The sequence below is a fragment of the Sebastes umbrosus genome, chromosome 7 (genome assembly GCF_015220745.1).
Source record: "Sebastes umbrosus isolate fSebUmb1 chromosome 7, fSebUmb1.pri, whole genome shotgun sequence".
In the NCBI taxonomy this organism is placed as follows: domain Eukaryota; kingdom Metazoa; phylum Chordata; class Actinopteri; order Perciformes; family Sebastidae; genus Sebastes; species Sebastes umbrosus.
Window position 1 is genome coordinate 392773 of NC_051275.1, and position 26279 is coordinate 419051.

General features: G+C 42.8%; 1 protein-coding gene across 5 annotated transcripts in view; it reads right to left on the reverse strand.

Annotated features, from left to right (window-relative positions):
• fat3a (FAT atypical cadherin 3a) overlaps nt 1–26279 on the reverse strand; it is a 242315-nt gene that overhangs the window by 46357 nt on the left and 169679 nt on the right. For all 5 annotated transcript variants that reach the window (XR_005207505.1, XM_037774476.1, XM_037774472.1 and 2 more), the window contains 9 exons: nt 20622–20897; nt 19100–19310; nt 16253–18981; nt 14742–16113; nt 10382–10578; nt 10016–10169; nt 9512–9745; nt 8763–9155; nt 8137–8351 (listed from right to left, as the gene is read on the reverse strand). Coding sequence is in view for 4 of the 5 variants with exons in the window: in XM_037774476.1 (XP_037630404.1) it covers nt 8137–8351; nt 8763–9155; nt 9512–9745; nt 10016–10169; nt 10382–10578; nt 14742–16113; nt 16253–18981; nt 19100–19310; nt 20622–20897 (5781 nt within the window). In the remaining variant the exon portion in view is untranslated. The remainder of the gene's footprint in view (nt 1–8136; nt 8352–8762; nt 9156–9511; nt 9746–10015; nt 10170–10381; nt 10579–14741; nt 16114–16252; nt 18982–19099; nt 19311–20621; nt 20898–26279) is intronic.

A 26279-nucleotide genomic window follows, 5' to 3' on the forward strand; every position in this document is an offset into this window, starting at 1 on the left:
AAATATCCAGTGAGCGGCAGTTGTGTGGACGAAAATGCCTTGTTGATGTCAGAGGCCAGAGGAGAATGGGCTGAGTGGTTCGAGATGATAGAAAGGCAACAGTAACTCAAATAACCACTCGTTACAACCAAGGTATGCAGAATACCATCTCTGAACGCACAACACGTCGAACCTTGAAGCAGATGGGCTAGAGCAGCAGAAGACCACACCGGGTGCCACTCCTGTCAGCTAAGAACAGGAAACTGAGGCTACAATTCGCACAGGCTCACCAAAATTGGACAATAGAAGATTGGAAAAACGTTGCCTGGTCTGATGAGTCTCGATTTCAGCTGCGACATTCAGATGGTAGGGTCAGAATTTGGCGTAAACAACATGAAAGCATGGATCCATCCTGCCTTTTATCAACGGTTCAGGCTGGTGGTGGTGGTGTAATGGTGTGGGGGATATTTTCTTGGCACACTTTGGGCCCCTTAGTACCAATTGAGCATCGTTTAAACGCCACGGCCTACCTGAGTATTGTTGCTGACCATATCCATCCCTTTATGACCACAGTGTACCAATCTTCTGATGGCTACTTCCAGCAGGATAATGCACCATGCCACAAAGCTCAAATCATCGCAAACTGGTTTCTTGAACATGACAATGAGTTCACTGTACTCCAATAGCCTCCACAGTCACCAGATCTCAATCCAATAGAGCACCTTTGGGATGTGGTGGAACGGGAGATTCGCATCATGGATGTGCAGCCGACAAATCTGCAGCAACTGCGTGATGCTATCGTGTCAATATGGACTAAAATCTCTGAGGAATGTTTCCAACACCTTGTTGAATTTATGCTACGAAGAATTAAGGCAGTTCTGAAGGCAAAAAGGGTTCCAACCCGGTACTAGCAAGGTGTACCTAATAAAGTGGCCGGTGAGTGTATATATAGATATATATATCTATATATACTGGAAAAACAAAGTTTGGAAACTTGTGTTTGGTGGATTATTTCTCTGTTGTTACAATGCTAATGGTCATTGTATTTTACATTGTTGGAAAGCCTGTTTATATACCTTCGCAATGATGTCCTACTTGTAAGGATCAAGCATTTGTGGGATGAGCAGCACAGCTGATTATGTGGGTAGCGCCCAAGAAAAATTTGCCAAATGCTCTGCCAATGGTAAACAGTGTATTCTCATAAGGCTACCAGGAAGCCTGCAATGACTGCCCTTCACCGTCAGGCCCGTTTGCGCTGGTGTCGACAACACAGACAATGGAACCTGAACATGCGGGGGAATGTCATGTTCAGTGATGAGTCCAGGTTCTGTCTGCGAAAGTTGGATGGCAGGGTCAAAGTATGGAGACGATGTGGAGAACGCTATGCTGATTGTTGAACCGATCGAGTAACAGCTTTTGGTGGGGGCAGTGTCATGGTGTGGGGCGGCATCTCCCTCACTGGCAAAACGAGGCTTGTCATCATTTAAGGCCATCTCAATGCAGTGAGATATCAGGATGAGATTCTGCAGCCAGTGGCGATCCCATATCTCCACAATCTGGGACCTAACTTCATCCTCCAAGAAACAACGCTCACCCCCACAGAGCCAGGGTTATCACAGACTACCTCCACAATGTGGGAGTAGAGAGAATGGAACGGCCTGCCAAGAGTCCAGACCTCAACCCAATTCAACACTTGTGTGATCAGCTTGGGCGTGCTGTACGTGTTAGAGTGACCAACACAACCACGCTGGCTGACCTGCAACGAATCCTGGTTGAGGAATGGAACGCCATCCCACAGCAACGTGTGACCAGGTTGGTGACCAGCATGAGGAGGAGGTGCCAGGCTGTTGTGGCTGCGTATGGATCTTCCACCGCTACTGAGGCTCCTGACGGTGTATTAAATGAATAAAGTGTAAAATTGCCAATATGTCATGTTTGTTCCTTGTTACTGATAGAGAGTTCAATCATCCAATCCACCAAACAACTCAAAACAAGAGTCAATACCAACAGGAGAATACACTGTTTACCATTGACGGAGCATTTTGGCAAATGTTTCTTGGGCGCTACCCACATAATCAGCTGTGCTGCTCATCCCACAAATGCATGATCCTTACAAGTTGGACATCATTGTGAAGGTAAATAAACAGGCTTTCCAACGATGTAAAATACAATGACCATTAGCATTGTAACAACAGAGAAATAATCCACCAAACACAAGTTTCCGAACTTTGTTTTTCCAGTTTATATATAATATGGTTACAGGGACTTTGATGTAGACTGCACCACCTTGGAGGTCCTCATGAAGTCCATTATGAAGCTTTCTGTAGCTGATTTTATAACTTGATCCAGACTTTACTAAGCCAAACATACACTTGAGAAGCAATGGGAGTAGTCTGTGTGCGTCCATGAATGGTGTTTCTCTGACTAACAGAGTTCAGTACATACTGTATATATATTCTTAAATAAGACTGAAGAGACATTCAGAGTTTAAAGTGACGTTGGGAGTCTAACAACAGGCTGCTGCTTTGCTTCGGTATGTTGCTTTATGAATATAGAGAACCCTTCTTGAAACACCAAGCCTGAGTAGGAGGTGCATTTTGATGATTTCTATTACAATTACAATACATTTCACAGAGATTACTGTATATTTCAGTGCATACTTATGCTGTTTTCTGGCATTCATTCTGTATGTTTTGACCCATTTTCCAGAGCATGCTGTACTGTTGACTTCAGCAGCTGCCAGGCAGCCATCAGACACAATCAATGGGAGGACATTATGAAAACCAGATAGGTGAAGTTAAAACAGGTTTAAGAAGAGTGATCCATCAATGTGAACACTCTGTCCTCTTTATTCCTCTGACAATGCTCTGTTATCACTGGGTAGTAAAGTGTGCATGACCACACAAGGACGAGGGGTGACAACCATGTAAAACCCCCAAAAAACATCAACCTGCATTTCTGCCTTCTGAATTCAACTCATTGGCTCAGCATACAGACATTCCTACCATGCTATAGGAAGATGACTTTGACTGTATCAGTTATACATAAAACAGGTTTAACATAACTCAACTTCAGACGTAATTTGAATAAGTTATTACATTATAAAAGAGCATTGCCCTCATGAAGTTCTACCTGCTGTTAATAATTACATCATTACAGCATTCTGAGCTCATCCAGAAACAGCTTCATTAGCTTATCTTTCATTCATCATTTGATATACAACTTGCTTCCCATGTAATACATTTATTTAGGTGACGACAGCAGAACTGTCTATGATGAACTTTCATTTAGACATTTAAGACTATCTCAGACCGACTGTCTCTATTCCATTGTTGGTTTTACTACAGAAGTCTCTTTTGAGGTTTTGCTGTGCTAAAGTGGATCTGTATGCTGTAGAGGCCCGAAGGGGAAGTCACGGGATATGGAAAAGATATGGAGAAGATGGTCAATATGTCTATTAATCCGATATAGACCCCATGTGTGACCGTTGCGAGCAGAACCAGGCCACTCTAGTCCACATGTTTTGGGATTGTCCTAAATTACTTAATTTTTGGCAATTAATATTCAATATGCTCTCCAAAACTACTGATAAATCCCTAGAACCATCAGCCTGTCTTGCTTTGTTTGGGGTGGTACCACAAAATTTCACGTTAAACAAAAATAAACTAAACCTTTTATCTTTGCTACGCTGGTGGCCAGATGACAAATTTTGATTAGATCGAAAAATTGCAACCCTCCAACATTTGCACAATGGCTCAGAGATATGTTATATTTTATTAAGTTGGAGAAAATCCATATATATATATATATATATATATATATATATATATGGATAAAGGATATGTGTGTATGTATTTTACCAGGAATATTTCAAATGAAACATGGGAAGGACCCATGTTGCTTTGTACAAGGCTTTGCCTTGTGCAAAGCACACTGGTCTATTATTTGACGCGTTTATTGTGGGAATGCTGATTCAGCATTCCCAGTATTGTTCTTCTAAGGTTTATTCAACTTCAACTAAACTGGAAAAACAAAGTTAGTAGTCTGTGATAACCCTGGCTCTGTGGGGGCGAGCGTTGTCATCTTGGAGGATGAAGTTAGGTCCCAGATTGTGGAGATATGGGATCGCCACTGGCTGCAGAATCTCACCCCGATATCTCACTGCATTGAGATGGCCTTCAATGATGACAAGCCTTGTTTTGCCAGTGAGGGAGATGCCGCCCCACACCATGATACTGCCCCCACCAAAAGCTGTTACTCGATCGGTTCAACAATCAGCATAGCGTTCTCCACGTCGTCTCCATACTTTGACCCTGCCATCCAACTTTGGCAGGCAGAACCTGGACTCATCACTGAACATGACATTCCCCCACATGTTCAGGTTCCATTGTCTGTGTTGTCGACACCAGCGCAAACGGGCCTGACGGTGAAGGGCAGTCATTGCAGGCTTCCTGGTAGCCTTATGAGAGTACACTGTTTACCATTGGCAGAGCATTTTGGAACATTTTTCTTGGGCGCTACCCACATAATCAGCTGTGCTGCTCATCCCACAAATACATGATCCTTACAAGTTGGACATCATTGTGAAGGTAAATAAACAGGCTTTCCAACGATGTAAAATACAATGACCATTAGCATTGTAACAACAGAGAAATAATCCACCAAACACAAGTTTCCGAACTTTGTTTTTCCAGTATATTTCTTCCGTACATTTTTTGGCCTTTATCTTGTCCTGCATACTTTCAGCTACAGAAACCATTCAACTATCAAAATATTCAGCTCTTTAAGGACATTAGTGCTATATCTTGACTTGTTTCAACTATTTATACTTTTTAAAATATTAAGCTTTTTCCACATTTTTTTTACAATGTAACTCAATGGAGAAAATCTTCAAATCCTCTTAAACCTACTCCACTTTGAAATGCTACTGCTTTCGAATACTTTCAGCTACTGACTTCATTTAAACTTTAAACGGGTTACAAGTCTTTGAACTATTAAGCTATGATTCAGCTTTTTGATAACTTTTACAGTTTTTCATTTATCACAGTTTACGTTTTATGAAATCTTCAGACCATTTCAGATTTTATAATGGGTGTGTATTGCGTGGATCGTTAAGGGCTAGAGTGTGTTACATCATCGTTAGAGTGCGGGAAAGCTTTGAAATCTTTTAGAAATTTTCCGAACAAATTGCTCCGTAGCCCACAATTTTCACTCTTAATAGATAATGTTTTCATCAAATTGTAGGAAATTTAGTGCCAGTCGCAGTCATGTAGCTATGGAATCAGTAGGACTTACACATTTGTCTCTAAGGTCCCAAAAGTGAGAGTAAGTCCAACAAGCCGCTCCATAGAAAGCAATGTTAAATCAGACGGGAAATGTCTGACAGAAAGTTGACAATGGCACTTTTCTAACCTGCTCCCATGATCCCATTTTTGACTCCACACACAAAAAAAAACGACATCAATGCGTTCGGCAGAGACGCTTCTCTCTGATGATGACATTATTTTGCCGATTGGACTCACGGTTTTTGTCTGAGAGACACTTTTATGACATATGTCATCTGTCTCTGGTTAACTCCTATTATAAACTGTTTCATTGAGGGTGCTTAGCAGTGGCCATCAGCTGATTCACATTAGTGACTAACACACACACACACACACACACATAGAAGGTAACTGTATCTTAACAGGGAACTCAGGACCAGTTTTTTTTTCAAAATAAAATCTCTATAGAGTAACTCTATCTACTATAATCTGTCTGATGACTTACAGTTTTAAAAGTTCTAGCTGCTACTACTACTACAACTATTACTAATACTATTACTGTTGCTGCTGCTGCTACTACTATTATAGCTGCTGCTCCTTCTGCTACTAATACTAGTACTAATACTACTACAGCTGCTGCTCCTTCTGCTACTAATACTACTACTAATACTACTACAGCTGCTGCTCCTTCTGCTACTAATACTACTACTAATACTACTACAGCTGCTGCTCCTTCTGCTACTAATACTACTACTAATACTACTACAGCTGCTGCTCCTTCTGCTACTAATACTACTACTAATACTACAACAGCTGCTGCTCCTTCTGCTATTACTACTACAATTACTACTACTATTGCTACTTCTACTGCTACTACTGCTTTTGCTACTAATACTCCTACTACTACTACTACTACTACCACTACTACTATTACTACTACTGTTACTGCTACTACCAGTGATGTTACTGCTACCACTACTGCTACTATTACTACTGCTCCTGCAGCTGTTCCTACTACCTCAACTACTACTACTACTACTACTACTACTACTACTACTACTACTGCTACTACTGCTCCTGCTCCTTCTGCTACTACTACTACTACTACTATTACTACAACTCCTACTGCTACTTTCCACCCAAATACCACTTTCTGTGTAATAACTTATAGATTTTAAAGGATCATTCAGTGAAAATACGATTTCTGTCCAAGCACTTATAGTTTTACATGTTTACTTCACCCAAATACTACTCTCTCTCTCTGTCTCTGTTTGTTTCCAAAAAAAAACGCGCAAAGCGCGATTTTTTGCTCCATAGGAATGCATGGAAAATCGACGTGAAGACTCTCCTCTTTGGGGCCATACAGAGTCTCCATAATTTAATGTAGAAACATGACTAAAAGTTTAAACGGGTCACGAGCCTTTGGACTTTATCGGGCCAAATGGGCATTTTGATAGCTGGCACGGTTTTTACATAATCGCAGTTTACGTTTTGTGAAATTTTCAGACCTTTTCAGATTTTATAATGGGTGTGTATTGCGTTACCATTTGTTCATCAGAGACTCCTAACTGGTCTCACACGCACGCACGCACGCACGCACGCACGCACGCACGCACGCACGCACGCACGCACACACACACTCTATTTACTGTATCAGCTATTTCAGTGAGCCAGCATGCTCTAAACCAGGGCTTCAATGGATCAGGGCCATAATTAATGTTATTAATAACACCTGTGATTAAAAGCCCCCAACTCTCACGGTACGATAACAGGAAACTAGGTATTCACCTAATTTTAAAAATAAAAGCCCTCAACTCTTACTGTATGATAACAGGAAACTAAACACTCCTCACGGCCCCTCAATCACCATGGCAACCAGTGATGGAATGATCGGGAATGGTGTGCTATGACTTTTCTAAGATTTATTTTTTTCGCGATTTATTTGCTTCATAGGAATGAATGGCAAATTGACGTGAAGAGAGCTCAAAAACTCTCCTCTTTAGGGCCATACAGAGTCGCCATACTTTAAAGTAGAAAAATGAATCAAAGTTTAAATGGGTCACGAGACTTGGGACTTTATTGGGCCTATCATCCCCCTTCTTATAACCTCACTATGGTCCTCAGACCCCCCCCCCAAATCCCATCAAACCCTGAGAGACCAGTTCACGTTTGAAACTCAATAATTGCCAACATCTCGGTGGTTAAGCTGATGATAGCATCACACAAAGCCATTATTTTACTGTCAGGGGGGTGATCCACCCTGGTACTCTGTATGCTGCTGTCCACTGTCCACTATATACAGGCTCTCTCACACAAACACATTCCCTTTCAAGTCTTGCCACATATTTCAAGGCTCCTACTGAACAGAGCCACTTCACTGAAGACCAGCTACTAGTCTCACCATCTCTCTTCAGTCAGTCACATATAAAGAGAGTATATGCTGGCTAACAACACATAAGGTCTAAAGCTCTTCAAGGGGAACAAACATAACTGAGATTTTGCTAGAGCCTCCTTAAGGACGTCTTATGGTGGCCTAAGGTACTAGAGGAAAGCTCATCAATGGAAATGTTCGTCCTCTGAGGATCAGAAATCTGTTCAGTAAAGGTCATGGACATTAGATTTAGATATCTCTTGTGTAAAGGGGGACATTTGGTGGCGCTATAAAGAAAAGGTCAGTGGGTCCCCAAAAACATTGTGATCTATCCTCTGGGGATCATGAATATTCAGAGGAAATTTACCAGAAACGCAGCCATTAGGGAAGTGCTAGTCAAGGAGATTTTTCTACAATCAAAAAGTCAGGGGTTCACCAAACTATTAATAAATGATCCTCTTTGGACTATAAACATCCATCAGATCATATTTCATGAAGATATGGCCAGTAACTGGAACCTACCTGGACCACAGACTCTCCCGTGGTGGCGTCCTCTGACACCACTGCAGGGTAGAGGTCACGGCTAAACATGGGTGCGTTGTCATTCACATCTGTCAGGTTTATGTTCACCGTCGTAATGGCACTCAGTGGTGGCGTGCCGCCATCACGAGCCTCCACGGTCAGAAAGTAGTCCCTGCAGTTCTCATAGTCCAGAGGCATGGCAACTAAAATGGCACCTGAGCAAGGTGAGAAGAGAGAGGGAACAGAAATATGCATTTAGCAGGATTTATCCAAACAGAGAACATTTTCTGAAGGTCTCCTGTCCAATGACAAACACAGCCGTTGGCTGTTTGTGGCTAGTTGAAGGAGTTAAAGGTCTGGACATCATCGATATGTTTATCACTGTCAACAAATCCCATGAACAGAGTCAAACCAAGCAAGACTTGATCTACTAACAAGCATTGTGTATGTTTATCAAAACCTGATACATCTCTGAGCGGTGCCCCCCCACACACATACACACACTGAATATCCTTAAGATGAGATACGCTAGCATGTTTCTACTGTGCGCCTGGAATGGAGCTCATTTGTCACTGACCAATACACTATTCTACGGACGGGAAGCAGGATGTGGTTAGCACACTCACCGGTCAGCGGGTGGATGTGGAACTTCCCGTGCTCGTTGCCTGATCGGATGCTGTAAGTGATCTCAGCATTGGTTCCGATGTCCTTGCTGGCAGCATAAACTCTCAGGACCTCAGTGCCCACACCCACATCCTCCGGCACTGTCGCCAGCTGATCACGGCGCTCAAACACAGGCGGGTTGTCATTGATGTCCAGCACAGTGATGGTGACGTTGACCAATGAGGAGAGGGGCAGCGGTGAACCCTGGTCAGACGCATGGACTGTTATCTGATAAGCTGGCTGGACCTCGCGGTCGAGAATGCGTTCCAGGACCACGATGCCTGAGGACTTATCGATAGAGAAGGAACCTCCTGCAGAGTCGGCCAGGGAGTAGACCACCATACGGCCCAGACCTGCTGCAAAGCCAGAAGAGGAGTGTCAGGTACACATGAGAGGTTTAAAGGTCTCAGAGAGCATGCCAGATCGTCTCACTGTATCTGACAAGTTTTGTACGTTTTTGAAACCGACCATCCTACCCAACTATGTGGTGATTGGCCAGGTGTGTGGAGGTGTGAAAGTAGGCGGGGCTTCTCTCTAACATCTACTTCTGTCACATTCTAAACACCTTCATTTGTCTGTTGTTCTTCTAAATGAATGCACCTTGAATTGAATGTATGAAGGGTTTCTTCTGAATAACACATAGTACAGGAGCATTTGAAGCAGTACTTGCAGCAGAGGTAACCCCAGTAGTAGTAATACTAGTAGTACACACCTTCATCAGGGTCTATGGCCTGGATGCGTGTGAGCAGGGCTTTGGTGGCGGTGTCTTCGTAGACGCTGGCGGTGTACTGTGACAAGGTGAAGATGGGCGGGTTGTCATTCACATCAGTAACCGCCAGCTGCACCTCAGCGCGGCACCATCGTCCACCACCATCAGTTGCCTGGGCAACGAGCCGGTAGTAGGGTGTCATCTCATGGTCAAGACTCACAGATGACTTGACCTCACCTGGACAGGTTGAAAACAACATAAAGAGATGAGCCACACGGTGCCATGAGGCTGTCACACCAGTTCTACGGTATCTAAAGTAATAAATGTGTGTCTGGCTGTGTAATGTGATAAGCTGCTGACCTGCCCACATTTCACTGCTGCACTTCATTCCATGTCGGATTGATTCCAGTTACAATTCATGCAAGCTCAGTGAAAAAAGCTTATGTATGAAATTTTTCTCCAAGAGAAATGTATGGGTGTGTTTTCAAAGTCACACTGAGTGCATACCGGTGTCCGGGTCCATGCTGAAGTCCTGGGATCCAGGACCATGCAAAGAGTACTGGATCCTGGCACTGAGGCCTACATCTGCATCTGTAGCTCCAACCCTCAGCAGCACACTGTTGACTGGGAAATCCTCTGGAATGGAGGCAGTGTACACAGCCTGCACACACACACACACACACAAACACACACAGCAAAGAAGTAAACAATGAAATTACGCTATGAAAAGTTGGTGAAGCTTCTACAACGGCTTCATTTACAGTTAGCTAAGTCAAATAAAAAAGGTATCTAAAGCTCACCACCACTGTCTTTAGCCATCACTGTGGTTGCATCTGTCATTTAAAAAGAGCAGCATTCTGTTTTATTCCTCACCTGGTCACAGATGGGGCTGTTGTCATTGGTGTCTATCACTGACACCTCCACTGTTGCCTGGGAAACAAAGAGTCCGTCGCTAGCAGTGACATTGATGATGTAGAGGTTGCATTCCTCTCTGTCCAGCGGCCACTTCACATACATCTTCCATTCCCCCTGTACCAGACCCAGTGCAAACACACCACGATAGTTCCCACCTGGACAGCACACAAGCAGACAGAGAGACAGGGCTAGTGAGACACATTTCAGACATGTAGGCCTACATGGAGTTTGTGAGTGGCATCCATTTAAAGAGAAAGTCACTCTAATGAAAACGCTTACGTAAGACCAGTACTCCTCGGATCATGAAGCACAGGGCTTCATCAAAATAGGGCTTTGTGCAACTTAGGGTGTTGTGTTAATATCAGTGTATAAATAGGGAGTTCTCCACTTGTTTGCAGAGGTAGAACAAAGTGATTGTTTCTCAATTAAGTCTCACGTCTTGGCTATTAAGTCCTGAGTCCCAAATCAAGACCAACACGTCCCATGTCAGTTCCAAGTCTTAGAGCTTTTTAAAATCAGAGTATTATTAGTATTATAAATTAAATTATTTATTACTTTTATATAAACTTGAAAAACGTACAAATGTGTCAGGTGTGTCTTGTTCCTGTTACAGTTACAATCAGCTGTCATCTCTGAGCTGAATGTTGACCACAGAAAGGTCTTTATAATTTATATCAATGTGACCTCCCTCTGCGATGTGATTGGCTGCGGTCAGACTGATGTTGTTGTCAGTAAAATGAAGAGATGATTTGCTGCACACTTACAGTACATTATGAGTCATTGGTGTTTAGTCACAGTCAAGTTGGAATTATTTTTGAGTGACGTCTGAAGTCATCAGATTCATTCTAGTCTGACTCTAGTCCAGGTCCTGCGACTGCAGTCCACACCTCTGTTGTACAGTATGTGTTTGTCTTATTCTATCCACACCTACAGATAAACTAGGGCAAACAGCGTCACACACATTCATATCATTAATGCACATAAATTGACTATAAAGACAGGTTCTTGACCTATGGCACCAGGGCCGGCTCTAGCTCTTTTGTTGCTCTATAGGCGACATTTGGATTTGGAGCCCCCCCCCCACCGCCGCTGGCGGCGCTGTTCTAGGGTTAGGGTTCCACCCCCCAGAACCCTAGCCCCGTAAACTACAACACACATCACAATGGTTTTAAGACAAACATTAAGATTTAGAATATAAATAAACAACTGATCACCGATATTGTTGGATTAAAAGTGTTGAAGCGGTTTCACTACAATGAGAGTTACACGGGTGAAAAGTGTATTTCTTTCTTTATTTACCTCAATGCAGAAAATGAGGAAAGGCGCCCAATGGCATTTTTTTTTTTTTTAGAGTGCGTCCAGCACGCCCCAGAAGGTGGCGCCCTCGGGGACCGCCTATATGGCCTATGCCTAAAATGTGGTACAATTCCTTCATATCATATTATATCACATTGGATGATATAAATAAGCTTGGTCCTGATTTGCTGAAGTATATTTTATACTGTTGGTATTGCAGCTAATAGAACACTAATTAGAAAATGTATTAGTCTATTGGTATTTATCACAGATAATATTCAATCAAGTTCAGTTTAGACAGGCTCTCTCCTGGATAATCTGGCCCAGAAAGGATTCCCTGGGTTTTCCATTTCAGCTATTAGCTCGTGCACATGAAAGACGTTGAGTTTCACTGTTCAGTTCCCAGCAAGAGGATTTTGTCTGTCTTTGACACTTACACTACTATCTGTTCAAAATGAATGAAAGGAAACATATTCGTATGGATTGTTTTTTCTTCTACTGGCACCGAACCGTGGCTCCTAAACCGGGATATGAACCGAAAGACGTCTGTGTACCATTGCACACCTAGCCTGGAGAGATACCCCAACATTTCTGATTTCCATGAAGGTTTAAAATCACCAAAGAAGCTGCTGAGCCCATAATACAGCTAGACAAATCAAATATCTTCTTTTCTGTCAGGCATCTTTTCACAGTGAGAATGTATGATTCTTCTTCTATTCTTCTATTCTTTGTCCTGTCTTGATTTGCTTTGGCACTTTTATATTCAGTAACATCAAGTGGTTGAAGTGAGAAAGGTCACATTTGTCAATATTCTCTTAGTTTTGCAGACATTTCTGTTACGTATATATTTTATTCTTTCTCTCCCTGCACGGTAGCAGTAGCTCATTCCTCCTTGCCTCCTTCCTCTTGAGCTGTCAACTAGAAGGTCACATCACTCACAGTTCTGTCATTCACTCCAGCTGTCTGGCTGATACTCATTACAATGTCATTAGGGGAAGGATTTCCTTCCTATTAAAAGTCCTTCATTAGCTCTCTATCTCCTGTTGGCATGGTAGTCCTCTGTTTTAGTCTCCTGGGTAGTCCTAACTTCATCACTACATTCTGGTGTGTCAGTGAGCAGGCAGCAAACCAGCAGGTCCGTCCTTTGATCACAGTCTGTATTATTAATGCAACGTCAGCAGTCACCTGGCTTTCCCTTCCTTTCCCCACTTTGCCTTTGATTTTCATCAGATGTGCTGCAGTCTTTATATTTACTCTAAGTCTATTTACTACTTCCTTGACCTCTGGGGAACTGTCACTGGGTAACTAGACCTGGAGAGACAGAGCATTCTCTAGTTGCCCCCTTACTCTGGAACTCACTCCCCAAACACATCAGAGACTGCAGCAACAGGTCAACCACAGCACTGCTTTAATGTGTGATCTAATGTGTGTTGTTATATGATCATTTTAACCTGTGTCTTTGAGTACTGTAAAAAGCACTTTATAAATAAAATGTATTATTATTATTATTATTATTATTAATAATAAATATCATTAAATTATTATTATTATTCTGCCAAAAAAATATTATCACAAGTCGATGGCTGTTTTTCAGTCAAACTGAATGCTGGCATGCATGCACATGTTCTTTGGAAGCAACCTTAGAAAATGTGTGAATTATGTACTGAATCATGCCTTATATTTAGTGTACAACTTCTCTCCTCATGTTTATTCATGGGTGTAGCAATGGTTAGGAGATGCAGAATAATAATAATAGTGTGATGGTATTGTATCTTGAGTAAACCACTAGGTCAAGACAGAGAAAGACACAATCATTTTTAACCATGTATGATTGCAGCAGATGGGCTCCAGCACACAGGCCAGTAGTCCTAGGAATTCTTGAAACATGCAAACCATGTCACTGAGAAGTCAACAAAACAGCATTCAAACTACGTGTTGATTAATTCATACAAAAGGTCAGGACAGTATGACAAAAATACAGCTCTTGAAAAAAACTGTCATACCTCCAAAACCAGTTTTCTTTTCAATAAATGCAGCAGCAGATGTTGAATGTAGTGGAGGAGGGTCTAACTGAGCATGTGTAGTATGAGTGACATCACTCTAGCTTGTTTCTGATTGGAGGAATAAGACTTGTTGCAACCGTCCCCAGTCTCCTCTACGTCATTGGATACCCATCATGAGAATAGAAGCTGCGTGTGCCCCACTGGCTAATTAACGGAGCTGTTTGTTACCTCCACTCGCCAGATCAAAGCTGCTCCACTCAAATTGCTCACCACTCGCTCCAAAAAAGAAACAAGCACCGTTGTATTTTAATTAGGGCTGTAGGGTACTGTAGGTTTAGGGTACCGCCATGTTAATACAGGTGCATCCATTGTGTGTGGCGAGTGGCAGAGAAAACAGTGGAGATGTTGTTTTTGAAAGGCTCAACACCAACAAATATGGATTGAAGCAGAATATTTTGTTTGATAAAACATGCTATGAATTCTGGAAATTATTACATCTATCTTTTTTTAATAACTGTCAACTTTTGGACTTTAAAACTCTCTGGAGTTATTGGAAATATTTGGATCACATGAGTCGCCGTGCGCAATACACAGATCTTGTTGGGTCTCTAAACTATGGTGTACGGTCTAAGACCTGCTCTATATATAGAGCATCTCGAGATAACTTCTGTTATGATTTGACGCTATATAAAAATAAATTGAATTGAATTGAATTGAATAATAAACCATAGCTACAACATTTCCCTAACCCTAACCAACTGTTTTAGTTGCCCATCCATACCTTAACTATAGTTTACTTACCATAAGAATAATATTTCACTAATTTTAACATGCACAGATATTGTGGAAAGCAAGAACTGTAAAAACATTGGCATTGGATGTAAAAAAAACAACTGAATTGGACATAATCCAGGGTATTGTAGAATCGTCCAATATCAATGTTCTTGTCTGCCGATGTGGTTGCAGTGCAATAACAGACATTTAGAGGTGTGGTAACAGACATTTAGAGGGGCACTCACCAGTGATGTGGTAGCTGACTTGACGATTAACGGCAGAGCTGTCATCATCTCTGGTGTTCAGCACAGCCACCACTTCACCTGGCGGGTCGCTCTCCTGAACTGAACCAAAGTAGTGTTGCTCCAAGAACCTGGGCGGGTTGTCATTGATGTCTGACACAGCTACAGTCACAGTGGTGGTAGTGGAAAGAGACAGGGTCTCCCCAAGGTCTGAAGCCACCACTGTGAATGTGTAGGATGGATTGGTCTCATGGTCCAGGTCCTTGCGTGTGGAGATCCAGCCTGTGTTGCTGTCAATGCTAAAGGTGTCAACCAATATGCCTGAATCCCCTTCTGACTGGATTGATGTCCCAAGACTGTATGTTACTTGCCCATTGGCACCTGAGTCTGGGTCTAGTGCTTGCACTTGAATGATTCTGGTTCCAAATGGCATTCCCTCCATAACTGTAGCCTCATAAGAGTTGGCCTCAAATGCTGGTTTGTTGTCATTTAGATCTAACACTTTGACTTCAACATCAACAGAAGTCACGGAATCCAGCTTAGCCTGTTGTACAGTGGCAGTGATTTTGAAGTGGTATCCTTTTATCACCTCATGGTCCAAGGGCTTATCAAGCTTGATCACACCTGTATCTTTTTCCACCACAAACATACCATCTTGGTTGTTTTCTCCAGTCTCTCCATTAACCAGGGCAAAAGTAGCAGAGAGCGAGGCATATCCAGGAGAAGTGTTGAGGCGCACCGTCCCTATGGCTGAACCTATGGGGGTGTCTTCTGGCATACTAAATAAGTATTGATGTTGGCTGAGCGAAGGAATGAAGGCATCTGGTGAAAGAACATGGATGTAGACAGACACTAGAGAGTGCCGGACTGGATTTCCTCCATCCACAGCTTTCACAAAAAAAGATAATACGGAGTTCCTCAAGTGGCTGAAGCTGCCTTTAGTCACCATCCAACCATTGTCTGGGTCTATCTCCAGAATGTCTACCACAGGGACATGTGCTTCACTGTAAAGTGAATATGTCACTTTGGCGTTAGTGCCATCATCAGGATCATAAGCCTGGATCTGTGTCACCAAAAAACCTTTAGCCACATCAGATTTGACTGAAGCTCGGTACTCTGTAGCATGGAAGCGAGGCACATTATCATTATCATCCAACAGAGTAACTTGTACAGTACAGTAAGAGACACGGCCACCTGAGTCCTGGGCTGCCACTGTCAGAATAATGTCCTTATTGGCTGGGTCCTCACGATCAAGCTTTTCTACAGTGGTGATCTGACCATTTGCATCAATACTAAATTGGTCCTTGCCCACATCATTAACAAAGGAATAAATGATGTGACCTAACACTCCAGGGTCTGCATCTGTTGCCTTCACCTAAAACAAAATTTAAAAAAATGCTTTAGTTAATACAGACATGAGTATTTTATAATTACAGTACTATATTATCAATGTTTCTTCTGAGAAATTATACAAAAGAAAAACAAATATTTCAATGAATTCCAATAGCACTTACTTGTAAAACTTTGGTTCCCACAGCAGAATTCTCTCTTAACTCTGCCTCATACATATTCTGTCCAAACACTGGACTATACAGGTTGGCCCCCAACACCTTGACATGAACCTGTGCAGTGCTGGTGAATACCCCATCAGACACTGAGACATTGAGGCTGTAGGCAGGCTCCATTCGTTGCTTACGGTGGCTGGACAATGTGATGATTCCTGTCTTTTTGTCCATCACAAAGTTCATTTTTTCATTTCCTGATAAAATGCTGTATTCCAACTTGTCAAAATCCGAGTTGTCAGCATCAGAGGCTTGGACACAGGTTACAAAGTGACCCCTAGGTGCTAACTCATTCACGTATGCCTCGTAGAGTAGCTGGTTGAAAACTGGTGGATTGTCATTCATGTCATTCACCACAACTATGACTGATACTTCACTACTCAATGGTGGGAAGCCATTATCGGTGGCCCTGACAATGAAGTCATATAACTGGACAAGTTCATGGTCTAGCATACGTGCTGTCAGGATTAATCCACTGCTACTATCAATGTGAAAGTAGTCCGTGCTGTTATGCCCATCTGAGAAGATCTGGTAGCGGACAACATTGTTCTTCTCTGAGTCTTTGTCAGTGGCAATAACTTGAAGTGCTGGAGTTCCAATCATGGCTGTTTCAGATAAAACTACTCTGTAGGACATATTCTGGAATATAGGCGGGTTATCATTAACATCTTGGACAACCACATCTACATCAACCTCAGCACGGGCACCAGTCAGATAGTCTGTGGCTCTGATGGTCAGGTGGTAAGATGCTGCTACTTCGTAGTCCAAAGAGTGGATGACACTTATGACTCCAGTATCAAAACCAATGTCAAACTGAAGAGAGGGGTCTCCATCAACTATAGTGTAGATGATGTTCTGACCTTCAGGACTAGTGGCATTGATGCCGAGGATAGGTGTGTGCACAGCCACATCCTCATTTACAGAAACAGAATAAAATGGTTTGTCAAAGACAGGCATGGCTTTGTTGACTACTGTGATGGGGAACTCTATAGTAGATGAGAGAGGTGGATAGCCACCATCTCTGGCATATATCACCATTTGGTATTCCATATTGGACAAGTCAGACTCAAAAGCCCTCTTGAGGCTGAGACCACCTGTCTGCCGGTTGATCTCAAAGTGACCATGGTCATCCTTGAGATAATAAGACACGTCTCCATTAATCCCTTTGTCACCATCTACTGCCATGACCCTGAAAATGGGTGATCCTGGCTCAGCTTCAACTTGGACAGCTGCATAATAAGGAAGTCCAACAAACACAGGGGCATTATCATTTATGTCCTCAACTTGGACTCTAACCATAACTCTGGCCACGTGGAGACGGTCATGCTCCCTTCTCGCCTCGACAACCAGTTCATAGACCTCATGTTCTTCACGGTCAAAAGCTATACCTGTGGTTTGGATCACGCCAGAAGTTGGACGGATTCTGAAGCTTGTGCCGGCATTCAACAAGGTGTACTTCAATGGTTCATTGAGTCGGTTTCCCACAGCATTGACCACAGCCACTTTGGTGATATTTGATACATTCTCTTGAATGGATGATGTGTAAAGGCTATGAGTGAAGCTGAGACCAGAGTCCAGAGCTTCTCGGACAAGAATGGTTACCAAAGCTGTGTTGGAAAATTTCCCATCTGAAACTTTGACACTGAAGCGGAAACGTTCTTTGGAGAAGTTGTTGTGTTTGACTGTGATGACTCCACTGGAAGGTTTGATGGCAAAGTGCTCCAGTATTCCATCAGTCAGAGAGTAGGTGAGCTCTGTAGGGACATCTTTGTCAGGGTCTATGGCTGAAACCTGCAAAGCTTCTACTCCCACATAGGTGGGGAGTAGCAGAACTGTTTCATAGGCATTCTGGGTGAAGCGAGGTGGCGAATCATTTGTGTCAATCACTTGTATTGTGACCTCTGTTGGACTGTCTGCTGTCAACTGTGGCCTGCCATTGTCCCTCACATGAACATGGAAGTGGAAGGTGGCAAATGTCTCATGGTCTAGATTAGCAATGGTTCTGATGGAGCCAGTTCCTGAGTCCACTGTGAAGAACATCTTTGCAGTGTCCTCAACAATCTGGTAGACCAACAGAGCATTTTGGTTGCGGTCAGCATCAGTGGCCTTGATTACGAGAGGTGAGTCATCTGAGTTCAAGACAACGCTGTTGACTGGTGCTGCCTCGCTGATGCTGCCATGATAGTGAAGCTGCTGGAAAACTGGTGGGTTATCATTCTCATCCACTACCTGGATTAACAGAGTAGCATTGGAGGCCATGCCAGCCATGTTGGTAGCCTGGACTGTCAAGGTGTAAGATGCTGTAGTCTCATAGTCTAACGGCTTTTGGGTAGAAATCACTCCACTGTACTGATTTATCTGAAAAACATGATCTGTGTTACCCTGCTTGACGTCATAAGTGAGGGTGGACTGGCTGACTGCACCGACTGTGGTGACGGAGGTCCCAACCACAGCGTTCTCTGTGATTTCCGCCTGGTATTCAGGCTGAGGGAACTTTGGGCCGGCATTGTCAGACAGGGTGACAGCAATGCGCACTATAGTGGTGGTGGACAGAGGAGGTGACCCATTGTCAGTGACTCTGACAGTGAGAACATAATGACCTATGCTGGACAAGTCCAGGTCACGTGCAACAGTGATGATACCCAAAACTGGTTCAATGTGGAATGCATTCCCAGTGTTCCCTGTTGGAAGATCAAAAACAACATCATCAATGTGGTAGTTATTTTAAGGGAAAGTATTTACAGAGTATAAAACATGTTAACATATAAGAGAGAGTATTTAGCTGTCAGAGGTGCCTACCTGCTTCAATGTAGTAGTGTAGCTCCGCATTCACGCCTTTGTCTTTGTCCAGGGCAGTCACCTGGACCACAGCTGATCCCACTGCTGCTGATTCATAGACAGAGCCTTCATACAGCGCACTAGTAAAGATGGGTACGTGGTCATTTATATCTTCCACTTCTATTAGCACACGAGCCAGGTTCTTTCTGTATGGGAACTCCTGGTCTTTCACCTGTAGAGAATATAAAAGGCAAAAAAAAAAAGAAAAAGTAATCTTTCATGGTCACAGAAAAATATGATAATCATGTAACTGCAAAATGTCAAGTGATATAACTGTCCAAAGTATAACAAACATCCACCCATGCATCCATTATCTGTAACTGCCTATCCTACTCAGGGTGGCGGGGGGGCTGGAGCAGATCCCAGCTGACATTGGGCGAAGGCGGGTTACACCCTGGACAGGTCTCCAGACTATCACAGTGGCAGTATAACAAACACAAAATATCATCACATCAGAACTCTCACTCTTTCACCGTCCTTTGACACATGTATTTCCCCAAATTTCACATTTTTGATGATTGTAGTTTACGACTTGATACGCAAATAAGTATACAGTGATCCTCTCCCCTCGCCTCTGAAGTGGTGTAGATACTGGTTTTCTGCATGGTATTTAACTTTAATGATGATGATGAGTTCAGGTAGAATGAGAGCACAGATTTGAAGATTGCTTCTGGCTCTGCTGCTGCTCTACATATGAGACGAAGAAAGACTTGGAAATGAGTTCTTCCTGTGAAATGTGTGCTTTCAATGTGCCCCTCACGTTCTGACCAGTCAAGGCCAATAACCAATAGGAGTAGAACAACCACAGATTTAATATTTATCAAACCGTAGGGGTCCTAGGATCTTCGGTTTGGTACACAACTTCTTTGATTCAGTGCTCCATGTGTACACTCCTGTTACACTACAATCAGGTCTACATCTAAGCACATGCAAAACATCAAATCTAAAGTGCGAGTTCCACCCGGAAACAATTGGATTGGAGTCCGTCCTCGAGAATATGCAAGATAGTCTTTTGTTATAATGATGAAACCATACTGACACATTGACATTTAGTTATTTTTTTCTTATTGCCCATATGCCACTGTTTTTTACACTAGAATTATGGAAAACATAAATAGCATGTAAATCAAATTGGTATCTTTCTGTATTTCTTTTGTTTTCCTGCTACACTGAAAACATATCCAAACTTAACTGTGATCCCAAAGACATACATATCAAGCCATGGGTTTTGTGTACCATCATACCCCTTTTCTGCAGTATAACAACTAGTTATAACTTGAGGCTGTCATTGCCTGTTGTTCTCACCGTTCTGGAAACCATCAGCAGGATGAATGAAAGAGGGGACTGAATGACCTCAACATAAGACTATAATTCTATTAACACAACAATGCAGACAAGACTGGACCCCCCAGTGGAAACAGAGGTGGTCAAAGCATCACAGCTTTTAGAACAAAATCCGGCAGAGACAGTGACATAGACTTACGATGACAGTGAGGATGTGCTGGGCACAGGCCTCGTGGTCCAGCCTTTGAGCAGTGTAGATGGTGCCCAGGGTTGGGTGGATGCGGAAGAGACGCATGCTACTGGGGTCTATGGAGCTCTGCAGAGAGTAGGTCAGTCGATGATGCTCATCACGGTCCGACGCCAGCACCTGAACCACCTCAGTGTCAGGTGGCGTGTCTTCAGAAATAGTGACATCATAGGTTGGTTGGGAGAAGATGGGAGCATTGTCATTGTTGTCCATAACAGTGATGTGAACCTGGATTATGAGGGTTATTGACAAGTAGAAAGGGAAGAGAGGGATGGAAGAAAACATCATTGACTGGCTTATAGTATCCTGCTCTTGATGCACAGAGTAGTTTGAACATGTTATGTTGGCAGTGCTGGCTTAAGGCATAGGCCATATAGGCGGTCACATAGGGCGCCACCTTCTGGGGAGTGCATAAATAAAATATGGCGGTGGGCACCCTTCCTCATTTTCTACATTGAGGTAACAAATGAAAAAATAAATAAAGAAAGAAATACACTTTTCACCCCTGTAACCCTGAAACTGACTAAACACTTTTAAACCAACAATATCAGGGAACAATTGTTTATTGATATTATAATAAATACAGTTATTTATGAAAATCAAAATCTGAATTCTTGTCATAAAACCATTGTAATGTCTGATGTGTGTTGTGGTTTACAGGGCTAGGGTTAGGGTCCTGGAGCGAGACCCTACCCTAAACGTAGAGCGGTGCCGCCGGCAGTGGGGGGGCACCAAAAGGGACAGACCTGGCCCTGTATGTTGGCAGTGAAGATATGTTGAATATAAATGTTTCCTCCTCGTGTTAATAACAAGACCTTATTTGGGCAGCATTGCTAATGCAGATTAGTTGTATATGAAGTGAATTTGTAGGAGACAGGGTTGGGGAACCTGTTCTCAGAAAACTTTGTTTTTCTGTCCTCATGACTGAGGCTGTAGGCAGATGTGGTGAAGTGGATTTAGATATTTAATACGAGATGTCTTGACAACACTACTCATATCATTGTACTTGACTATATTTTGTGTCATTGGAATATGTAACAGAGTGTATGCTGAACAATAATGAACACTGTTGAATGTGTGCCACGGTGCAGACTGCAGAGAAGTCACGCAGCGTGTTTGTGGTTGGTGTGTGTCATGACTCATGGAAAGTTCCTGAGTCACAGATGACTGGTGCTGAAGCCCAGCTTGAGTCAGGAAAACACAGGAGGAGAGTCAGAGACGGGCAGGTAGGGAGGCAGAGAGAGTAAATTTCATTTGATCAAACCCTGAGGGAAACTGGGCTGTAGCAGTAAAATAGATAAGAAGTAAATGATGGGTTTATGAATACACAAATGTAGCCACTGATTACTGAAATATACTGTATTAAGCATTTAGTAAGGTTTTAGCTGCCCCATTGTGTGAAAGGGCTGAACAACAACCAACAATAAAACAGACTTGGCCAGGTGCTGAGATTTCTGACTCTTAAAGGTGACATGTTATGCAAAATGCTCTTTTTCATAGTGTGTCAACATAAATGTGTGCCCCAGTGTGTCTAGTGTGACAAAAGACCATCCTTTGTCTTTTTCTCCTGCTCCATATCAGAAAACATGTGTAACAACTAGAGTCGTCCTTTGGTGTTCATGTGCAAATAGAAGCACCTCCAGCTCGGTGGCAGCCTGTTGCAGCAGCTCCCATTGTGTGTTTGGATTTTCCGTATTTAACTTTATTTTCCTGTTTTTGCAACTACATTTTATTTGTTTCAGTGACTGAGGTGACTGGGTATGCGGCGATTATTCGAATAATAATCGACTAATTCCCAGTGATTTGGAATAGTATTTTCGCTTGGAATGCACATCCCTAGCTTATAACGACTGATAATAATAAGCTGATGACAACAGAATCAGGTGACAATTGTGGGTTTTAAAACTGTTGTATCTGGGAGCAGTGGAGAGCTGTACTCCTGCGTCTGGGCAGACAAAGGGCCTGGCAGATGGTTTAACATCTGAAACCCTCTAATCTTGCACCTCTCCTATCTCAAAATGATTACATCCACTTTCCACAGTGATTGGCCAGGTGTACAGAGGTCTGAAAGTAGGGTTTGAACTTCTCTCTCTTGAGCTCTGTTTTTTCATTCTTCACACAATTACTTCTTCTGTCACTATTCTGTGAACCGCCACAACAGCCACAACACAAATGCCCCCGAGGGGAGACGGTCTGAAAGTGTGCGCCATTATGTGCATTTGTTCAGTTCATTGTGTCAACACTATAGAGACATGGAAAGACACAGAGTTGTTGGGGAGAGATCAGGGAGGCTGTCTGGTGCAGCCAGGAGGAGCTACGATAACAAGCATCTATGCTGCCTTCAAGTCAGGCCATTTGGAACAGGTAGAAATACTTTGACCGTTAGATATGGTTGGACAGCACATTGTATGACCTGATAGTGATTAAAGGCACGATATACTCCAAAACAATCAATTGAGGACAGCATGCAGGGCGGACGGTGGACGCACACACATTTCTGTTTACACTACATCAGCTGTCTACAAATGCGGACGTCACACATGTCCATACAGCACGGACCATCCACAGTATAGTCCCTCTGGTTCTAAATGTTGGGCAGCACACAGCCATCTGGCAAGATGTGTGGGTGAACCCCACAGACGGGCAGATGACATCATTTCATGCAGACCCTTGCAGCTATGTGGACACAAAGTCCAGTTTGAGCTTTATATAGTGTATAACCTGTGAGTCTTTTGGTGTGGGGGAAAACAGAAATATAGGTGGAACATTCCAAACCCTTAGAGAAAACAACAGATCAAGGGCTTGCTGTGAGGTGACAGAGTTAACCACTGAGCCACTGGGCTGACTATACCTCTGCCAAAATATACCAGCTGAACTCTGTGAGGATTACAAAGTACAAAATATCAGCAGGACCAGGAGTAGGACTTAGTGGGGGAGGAAAGTGACAATGTGCACTATACACACATCCAGATAAAGGCGTGAGATTTGTACTGATTCCTATCCAGAGAAAACATAAAGAGAAGCGGAGGGGAACAGAGACAGGAGTTGAGTTGAGCGCTGCCAGGCGAAGAGTCTAAATTTAAACCCTGCTGCAGCAGCCGGCCTTCTGTTGCTCAACTGTGGAGACATTCCCTGGCGGCATGACGCCATGCTGACTCTCCATCTGGGAGCTTTCCTTCCATCCTACAGGTGTGTGTGTGTCTCTGTATCTGTATGTGTGTGTGAATAGGGAGTATGTGTGTGACACCGTGGACAAAAATATTAAAACCAGTATGTTTAAGTATGAATGTGTTGTGTTCAGACAGGAAGAAAGGCAAAATTACAAAAAGCAGTTAGCTTTACAACCCCAGCCACCAGCTGACGTGTCACAGAGGTGTGGATTAAAATAGTGTTATATTGACAGCTTTACTCCAGTTTATCACCACCACAGACTATGGCCTCAGCAATGTCTGCAGAGTTGCATCAACACCTCTCTAACACAGAGTCTAGAAACATAATCGGCTTTATAAGATAGGATTTCTTGAAGATGAATATATTGGATTGGTCATACAGTTGCCACTAATAAAAGTGAATGATGTTATTAACGTGTGTGTATATATTATTAGTAGCAGTCAGCCCCTCCTGAATCCTGCAGCTTAGTGAGTTAGTTAATTACTAACTAAAAGTCAGCAGGGGAAAAATGTTATCAGCGCACCATCTACCCAGAAATACTTTTTTGAGCAATGTCGTTGTTACCATTGTTGGGACCCACCATTACCAAATGGTGGCAAAGACAATGAACTACGCTTCTCAGGATCCTTGAGTCATGCACCCATTGAGTATCTCCAACCATGGACTCAGCTAAGTAGCCATTGGCTGTGGACTCAGCTCAGTAGCCATTGGCTACTGTAGCATTCACACATACTTTTTCACCCAGGCCAAAACCAGAGGAATCTCTTTGTTCCTCCTCTTTCTTCACCCCCTTCTCACCTCTCCTGACCTGTGGAGGTGAGCTGCTGCCCTCCAGACCGGAAGCTGTAGAAGCAGCTCTGCTCTAATCTAGGGCCTGTTAGGAAACAGCCATAGAAACACAAGGATCTTTTAAGGCAGAAGACGCGAGAGCCTGCATTTTTACCAACTAACTTCAAGCAACAACAGCAAGGAAGTTAGCACCAAGCTATCAAGCTGCTGGGAAGAAAGTATTGGAGCGACCAGCTTCCTTCAATCTGCACAACTTGATTTGAGCAAAACAAAGACAACATCTTTGACTTGGAACCACAACTTAACACAATTACCAACCTTTTCTCCCATGGATTGGTAATTGCTAATGCTTATCTTAGCATTAGTAATTACGCACGGCTGAGCAAGACTGTTCAACTTTGATTTCTAGAATGTACTTGTATTGATATGTTTAATGTTATTCATTATGTTTGACTGTTGTGATATTATTTGTAGTTAAGTTATCTGGGTAGCTTGCTTCGCCACATCTGATGTGTCTAGTTGATGCTTCACATAGACAAGGTCTTGCATGCAACTAACCATCTTTTCTAACCCACTGCATTATCTCACACACATTAAGATCACATACAGAAACTGTGAATTAGTTTTAAACATAAATATACATATTCCGATTATCTCAACCCCCACATCACCCCCCTCTCTGTCCTTCCTGAGCACATGTGCTCCGAAGAACAAAGAGGCCATGTGGTAACATGTTGGCGGCCATCTTTGATCCGGCCATCTTTGTAGTTTTACAGAGCTCGCCATTTTGTCTCTAGGCACATGCAGACATCCTGACCCAAGTAGCCAGCCATCTTGTCTCTCTCTCTCTCTCTCTCTCTCTCTCTCTCACACACACACACACACTGTGTTTGGTTTGTTTAGTTTAGTTATTTAGTTAGATTAATATTGTGTTTTAAACCTTTATTACCTTGTAAATAAATGTTTGTGGAATATACGTGCTGGTCTGTTTAATGTTGTACAAGAGTGAATAATGCCAACCTCTGCCATGTCAAGTACTCCGATATCCTTCAACCTTTACTATCTATTTTGGTTATAGTTATTAATTTAATTATTAATCAACGTTCCAAATTGATAATTTAGTATATTTAATGAGACTATTTTAACGTTTTGGTTATTGTCCCCTGATTCCAGGGTGGTGCCCCGTTTATTATTAATGTTTATTGATAATTTTTATTAATACTAATAATTCTATTGATATGATTAATTAATTTGCTGATAACCAAACCTGTTCCTACCAAATCCCTACACCATCATCTGAAACGGCTTCTCCTATTCTGGGTCGTGGGGGCTGGAGAGGGCTGGAGCCGATCCCAGCTGACATTGGGTAAAGGCGGGTTTACACCGTGGACAGGTCCGACGCATAGAGACAGACAACTCTGTCCTCATGTCTGAACAATAGTTTGTGCTGAACATGCTCATGTTATATGCTCTATGTGTGTGTGCGTGTGTGTGTGTGTGTGTGTGTTTGTGTCTATGTACAGTGTTTCTTCTCATTTCCTACATTAATCTGATTCCTAACACTCTCATCCAGCCCACCTTTTTCAAATCTAATCTAAACTCTTAGCACTGATCAAAAGACTGGAAGCAGGAAGTTGAGCATACATGAGC